This window comes from Pteropus alecto, unplaced genomic scaffold, assembly GCF_000325575.1.
Source record: "Pteropus alecto unplaced genomic scaffold, ASM32557v1 scaffold34, whole genome shotgun sequence".
NCBI lineage: Eukaryota > Metazoa > Chordata > Mammalia > Chiroptera > Pteropodidae > Pteropus > Pteropus alecto.
This window is the reverse complement of record NW_006435763.1, coordinates 1,221,778-1,229,159: the sequence shown is the minus strand read 5'-3', so window position 1 is coordinate 1,229,159 and position 7,382 is coordinate 1,221,778. Positions and strand designations below refer to the sequence as shown.

The 7,382-nt window shown below is 49.6% G+C and overlaps 1 protein-coding gene across 2 annotated transcripts in view; it reads right to left on the bottom strand.

The window, feature by feature from the left end:
- Positions 1 to 2,439: 2,439 nt before the first annotated feature.
- Positions 2,440 to 7,382, bottom strand: part of CIITA (class II major histocompatibility complex transactivator) — a 35,015-nt gene continuing 30,072 nt past the window's right edge. For both annotated transcript variants that reach the window (XM_025046115.1, XM_025046116.1), the window contains exons 16-20: positions 7,019 to 7,105; positions 4,638 to 4,721; positions 4,377 to 4,460; positions 3,634 to 3,731; positions 2,440 to 3,093 (exon numbers count right to left, since the gene is read on the bottom strand). In XM_025046115.1, the coding sequence (XP_024901883.1) occupies positions 3,656 to 3,731; positions 4,377 to 4,460; positions 4,638 to 4,721; positions 7,019 to 7,105 (331 nt within the window). In that variant the 3' untranslated portion in view covers positions 2,440 to 3,093; positions 3,634 to 3,655. The remainder of the gene's footprint in view (positions 3,094 to 3,633; positions 3,732 to 4,376; positions 4,461 to 4,637; positions 4,722 to 7,018; positions 7,106 to 7,382) is intronic.

The window sequence follows — 7,382 nt, the reverse complement described above, 5'->3', positions numbered from 1 at the left end:
CCCATACCCGACATCCGTGCCTGGAGACTAAACATTTTACTAAAATACAAGACTTATCAGAGCGTCTTATTCATCCCTGTGTGCTCAGTGCATCTTTGTGGAATGAAGAAAGCAAAGTTGTGGTGAGGCTATCCGTTCATTCCGCGAACGTTTATTGGGCACTTACTATGTGCTGGCACCTTGCTGGGAGCAGAGGGCACAGCAGTGGACAAAGAAGACAAGTTACCTGTGCTCCTGGTGCTCATACCCTAGGACAAGAGCAGACAACACAACAAATAAGTGTGAGAAAGATGAACTCAGTGACGAGGTTGGAGAGTGAGGGGGCCGGGGTGGGAGAGGTGTCTGTGTTTAACAGTGGCCTGGTACACCCCGCAGGGCTATCCTTTCAACTGGGTCCTGAAGGATGAGAAAATTGGTCACATGAAGAGCTGGGAAGAAAATTCCAGGCAGAAATGAGTGAAACACATATTCAACAAGGACAACTAACATGGATTGAGCTATTCTCTGCATGAGCTCACTCACTCAACCGTAACTCCATAATGATGACAGTACGGTGACTGTGCCTATTTTACATGTAGGGAGACTGAGGCACAGAGAAATAATTTGCATAAGTGGTGAGGTGGGCATTGTGCCCAAGTGGTTTAGCTCTAGTCTATGCTGCTGACATGAGGCTCTGGTGCCTCTTGAGTAGGAGGGGCTTAGCATGGTGTCTGACACAAAGTAATAATCATTGCTAATATTTATTGAGCACTTATTATGCCCTTGCATTGCGATAAGTGCTTTACATATATCAACTCATTTAATAAATGGTAGCTCTCATTTAAAATCATTACTATGAGTAATTATAGCCTCTGGCATCATTTTGTCATCTCAACAGACCCTACATGGCTGACGGTTCAGTGGGTGCCAAGGTTGGAGGGGGGATGGGCGGGGAAGCCATTCAATGGAGGCGAAGCTGTGATGAGATTTACATTTTAAGATCATTCTGGTGACAGTGTAAAGAATAAATTAGAGAAGGCCAACAGTGCAGGCCTGGAAATCAGTTTTAGAAGGTAATTGTTCTAATCCAAGTAAGAAATGATATGAACTAGATAAGGTTAGAACTAGATAAGGTTACAGGGCAGGGTGGATGGAGAAAACTGGGATCAAGAGATACAGAAATCTTCCCTATATATAAAGAGCTCTTAAAAATCAAGGAGAATAAAAAATAGAAAAATAGACAAAAGACATGAACAGAGAGTTCATAGAGAAATATATATAAATGGCCCATAAATATGAAAATATGTTCATCTTCACTCATAAGGGAAATACAAATTGCAACTACACTGATACCATGTCACCTATGAGACTGACAAAAGTTCAGAAGTCTGACAGAACTTAGGGAAAAAGTAAGATGGGGAAAAAAACACATTCTCATATGTCACTAGTAGGAGTACAAAATGGTGCAACCCCTACAGAGGGGCATTTGATAATATCTAACAAAATTGGTGCTTACTCTTTGATTGACCTAGCAATCTCTTTTCTGGGATTTAACCCTGAAAATGTGAAACAGCATATACACACAGCCGTCCACTGCAGCACTGCTTATAATAGTAAAATATTGGAAACAACCAAGATGTCTTTCCATTGGGAGACATATTAAAAAAACTATGAACTATCCACGCAGTGGAGGACCATGCAGCCATTTTTTAAAGATAAAGAGGATCTCTATGAAGTGATTTTACTTGTTAAAGAAAATAAAAAGCAAAATACACAGAGAGTATATGCTGTGCTATCTTTTGTGTAAGAAAGAAAGGAAAATGAAAGCATAAGTATGTAGTTAGAGAAAAGGAAGGAAGGGAGGGAGGGAGGGAAGGAGAGATGGAGGGAAGGAAGGAAGAAAAGAAAGAAAGAAAGAGAAAGAAAGATAGGATTTGAGCCGAGGCGGACTCTGCCTCTGTGTGTACATGTGGGGGTGGGGACAGGGAGGAATGATGGCCCCTGTCAAACTGGACAAAGAATATGACAGATGCGATGCTGTGTGACTTCTAAGTCTGGGTGACAAAAAAGATACCACTCCTCTCTGTTCTTTCCCTCTCTCTGTCCCCCATCGCTCTCTTCCTTTTGGGGTAACCACCCTGAAACCCAGCCACCATGCTGTGAGGAAGCCCAAACTAACCCACATGGAGAGGTCTCCCTCTGACAGGTCCTTAGAAAAACTGAGGCCCCCGGCCGCCAGTCAGCATCAAGTGAATGAGCCTTCAGATGACCCCAGCTGACAGAGTGAAGTGAGACAAGCTGTCCCCACCAAGCACGGCCTAAAAGATGGGTGTGTGAGCAGAATAAATGTGTGTGTTAAGCCTCTGCATTTTGGGGTGCTTTGTGATGCATTAGATCACCAGAAGAGTGGGTATCCCCAAACAGTAATCGTGCTATAAATTCAAACACTGGACCTGCCTGGGCGATTAAACGAGCCATTTATAATGTAGTGAAGAAACACAGGAAGTGAAGGCAAAAAGGCAGATGCGGTCCTGGCTCATCTCCCTCTCCTCCTCCATTAGTGTACTGTCAGCTGTTTCCTGCTAAGGTCCAGCGCATCTGGCCAAGCGCAGCTTTGGCCTTGGCAAACAAAGTTAGTGCAAAACAGTGAGTCCTATGGACACAGATCAGCTGCCACAGAGTCCCAGCCTGTTCCAGCTTGAGAATGAACAGGTGGGGGTTCCCCGCCAGTATCTTCAGCGGGGCAGCAGCCTGGAGAAGTGCTCTCTTCCCGGGCTGGCAGGGACCTGGAGAGGCAGAGATGTGGCCACCTCAGTCCCTCATCTCTTCTCTGGCCTGGCCACGGCTATGTGGAGTGTCCTGAGGAAAATGCATCAGGGCTCCTGGGTCGACTGCAGCTGCCACCAGGCGCCCATCCGTCTGCCAGGAACGCAGCAGCTGAGCAGGGCTGGCATCGACCTGAGTCCCAAAGGAGCCTGGAGCTGGGCCTAGGTCCTCTCCGCAGCAGGCGTGGCTGGGTGCCAGGATGCCGAGGCTCACAGGATGTGACCTGAGAGGAGCTGTGTCCACAAATGACCAGTTCAAGGTCCAGCGTGGTCAGCGTCCGAGAATGTCCTGTGGGAGGTCGGGAGCGTGGGTAGGTCAGAAAGCTCTAGGAGCGGGCAGCTGGACACTTGGAGAGAGTGTTGTCAAGATCAGGGATAGAAGGGATGGCGGGAATGGAGAAGGGGGCAGAGGGTTTGAAGGGGGACCTTGCAGGTCGGGGAGCAGGGAGGCAGGGGGACAGTCATCTGCACAGTAAGAGGTAATAAACTCATAGAGCAAGTTCCTATGAGGACAACGAGCTGAAACAGCAGCACAGATGCCTTGGAAGTCCCCAAGAGGCTGTGGGATGTGGACAGCCCACCTGCCCTGTCTTTGCCCCAGTCTCCAAGTCTGACCACAGGGAGAGTCCTCAGGGCCCAAGCCACAAAGCCTTTAGGACACCTCCACCGAGCCCTACGGAGACAGGGCATGGCCCTAGATCGTGCACGGTCCAAGGGTGGTCACCCAGATCCCACCTGTTGCCCTGCCCACTTTTATGGATTCCGCCTTTCCAGGACACTGAGCCTGGCGGCCCCTGCGGCTCTCTCCTCCCAAGCCCACACCAGTTACCTTATCTCAGGCACAGCCAGGATCATCTCAGGCTGATCCGGGAGTCCAGCTGCTGTAGGTGTTCCTGGACACCAAACGGAATGGTGGGCGAACACATCCTGTGATGGGGACACGGGGCACAGAGGCCAGGTTACAGGAGAGATTGTGGCTGGAGCCCCGACAGAAGCTGCCCCCAAATCTCTCCTCCCACCCAGACTGGGACATGGCAGGACCAGACAGTATGGGGTCACGGAGACAGCAGAGGCCTAGGAACCCTAAGACCCTTCTTTAGACTTGGTTCTGCTGCTGACTTGCTGTGTGACCTCCAAAAGGTTGGTTAAACTCTCTGTACCTTATCGTCTCATCTGTAAAGTCCCTTTTAGAAGATAATGAGTGATTATGTAAATGAAAGTGCTTTGAAAGAGTATAAAGTACTAGTATTGGGCATTAGACTTCATGGTAACACGATGAGTTTGAGCCACATGAAATTGCCAATTTTGTAGGTCAAAATGGCTTATATAAGCGATTTCATGTTGTTCAACCTAACACATTCAGCACTCTGTGTAACAGACACTGTTCTAAGTGCTTTATACATCTTGACTAATTTAAACCTCACCAAACTGCTTGGGGGCCTATACCATCATCACCCCCATTTTACAGACAAAGAAATTGATGTCGGAGGGTGAGGTGACCGCTCACCCAAGGTCATGCATCCGTGAGGATCAGGGCTCAGGGAACCGCCCACCGGGGCTGCGGAGACTTACGCCAGTGTCTTCACGTGAGGGCACTTTCTCAGGCTGGCTGCGAGCTGCTGGGCCCCGGCGGCCGTGAACTTGTTGTACTGGACACTGGGGAGAGAAACCCATTGTGGGGTCTGGCCCTCAACCATCCAGGCCCAGACCATGGCCACCACCACGTTCTTGACAACCAGACCTCACCCATTCCTTCCCGTGATGCTGGAGAGAGACCCCGGCAACCCCAAGTCCCGGGCCACTGCCACCCACTGAGCAGGCTCCCACACTCACTCCAGGACCCGCAGGGACACCATGTCTGGAAGCACGTGTGCCAGGCTCTCCGCTCCCACGTCACAGATGCAGTTATTGTACAAGCTGCCGGAAACAAAAGTCAGGGTGGGGGCTGGGGAGAAGGAGCTCAGGACCCAGGGGAATCCACGCCCTGCTGGGATCACTGCCCCAGTTTAGAGAGAAGCAAACTTAGGCCCAGAGAGTTGAGGCTGCTTCTCCGTGGTCACACAGTGAGTCCAAGGAAGCAACAGGACTAAGAGGAGGAAGCTTCCTGGCTGAACCTTCCTGAGTTCAAATCCCAGTTCTGCCTCGCGTGGTCTATGTGACCTTTGGTGAGTTACTTAACTCCTCTGTGACTCAGTTTGCTCCTCCATAAAATGAGCATGATAGAGTAATTCTGAGAAGGCGCAAATGAGTTAATGCTGATAAAACACGTAGAATGTTTAGTTAATACTAAATGTTAACTATGGTTATTACTACCCCGGGCAGTTTTATGGGAGTTAAATGTGATAAAGAAGAGAGAAAAGCCCAATCACGAGCCGGCTCGGGTTTCTGTGGTATATTCACAACCACCATTTGCAGTGTTGAAAATAGCTCAACGGGTGTTGCTGATGCTAACTGAAGCTGTACACTCATCACTGAGCATGCTTTCAATGAGCCAGGTGCTGCCACAGTTCTCATTTCAAGGCTATGACTTTGCCATGACAGCCTCAGGGCTAGACTGCAGGGCTGCATGTGAAAGCAGCAGGTCTACACTGCAGCAAAGTGGATTTGGGCTACACTCCAGCATCCCCTGATGTCACAAGTTGGCTAGTACCAGGGCAGGCACCAGGAGGGGGCTTTGTAATCTCTTCCTGGGGTGGGTCTTAGAACTCAGGAGGCCCCTCCCCACCCCAGGCAGAGGATTCTCCCTCTATTTCATTAATGCTGAGATGCACGTGTTCGTCTTTAAATAACACTGAGATCAGGATCTGTCTAATAATCCATGGAGTGTCATAGTATAATTAGCAGCATTTTGTCCTCTTAATAATATCTTACAAGGACAGCATCTTAGACTCCATGAAATATGAGGTTTCCTAAAGAGTCAATCAGGTCAGGTGTCACCTCCATACACTCCACCCACTTCATCATTCACAGAAGAAAAACTTCACCCCATCCCCGACCTACGAGGGCCTCTCAGCACAATCTGGCCTTCACTTACCTCTCCCCCATCATCTGCCACTCTCTGTCCCTCACCCACTGTAGTCAGCCACAGAGGCCCTTCTAGCCCTCAAAGACCTAACCTCTTTCCCACCTCAGGGCCTTTGTATCTGCTGCTCCTTCTTCCTGGAATGCTTTCCCCCTATAGCTTCCCATAGACGGGGAAGGGTCAACTCTTCAGAGGTCCCCTGACCTCTCCCGTGAGTTCATACTCCCTATTCTACCCCCTGGGCCCTTGTTAGTCTCCTTCTGAGCATGAATCACTATTTTGAAATATTTTATTTATGCATATGCTTACTTATTATGAAGAAGAAAAAAAAAAAGCAAGCAAGAACCACATCTGTTTTGTCTGTAGTTGTATCTAGTTCCTAGCACAGGTTCTGTCCCACGGCTGATGTCAGAGAACACAAGACGCCCTGCACAACTCTCGAAGATGCCGATCTTCGAGAGTTGTGCAGAATACACAGCCTAAACAGCTACACGTGGTGGCCCAGAATGGAAGGATAAAGAATGGATACATAGATAACTAAATGAACCAGATGCCATCTCCCTGGGGAATCTGACTCTGGCTGTCCTTGGTAGGTGATGAGGGTTAGAGAAGAAGAGGGAAGTTCCCCCGCAGCCTGGTAAAAGAGGAGAGAGCTGGCAACGCTGAGCTGAATGGCCAGGGCTCCCATCTAAGCTCAGTTCCCTCAGCCCCTGGTACTAAAAGAGGTGCTATGCCAAGGCCTACCAGAAGATGGCAGTGTAGGCACTGACTGGTGCGTGTGTAAGTGGCAGAAGCCAGCCAGGGCTGCTGGAAGGTGGTCAGCCTTCTAGAAATCACTACCCCTGGACTTAGAAAAAGCTCAATCCCACCATTCCCTGGGGGAAGAGGACTAATATTTATTGTGCACCAGGACCAGGCATTCGTTGCACCGAGTGCTTTCCACAGGCCACTGGAATGGTACCTACTTTCCAGATGAAGAACGAGGCATTGCCCAGCGCCAGGAAATTGTATTCCTACTAGATTTTAAGACAACCTCCCACCCCTTGAAATTGTGCAAGACTGATGCAGCAGAACAACCTGTAGTGAATGCTCCCAGGGCCCCAGCGTGCAACTCTGCAGCTGGCACAAAGGGAACTCTGTGCTCTCCCCCAGCCCACTGGCTCGGTGCCCGACCCTGGCAGAACCCACTCACCTGAGCCTGAGGAGGGACGCAGCCAAGGAGGGCAGGGCCTCAGCGAGCTTGCAGGCACCCACATCGGTGATGCTGTTCTGGGACAAGCTGCAGAGACACAGCAAGCAGAAGGGCTCAGGGCCAGGCTTGCAATCTCCTTTCCCCATCAGCATCCACCCCACCCCCGACACACACCCCCACTTCTCCTGGGGCAGAGCTGAGAAACTCTCACTTCCTCACAGGGTGGCCCGGAGCAGCTAACACATGACAATGAACTCCAAGAGAGCTGTGGGTAATGAACTATGAATGGCCCTGTGTGTAGACTTATGCTAACTCAATACATAAAAAGGTACTATTAGGTCCTATGGCTGCGCAGGATAATGGG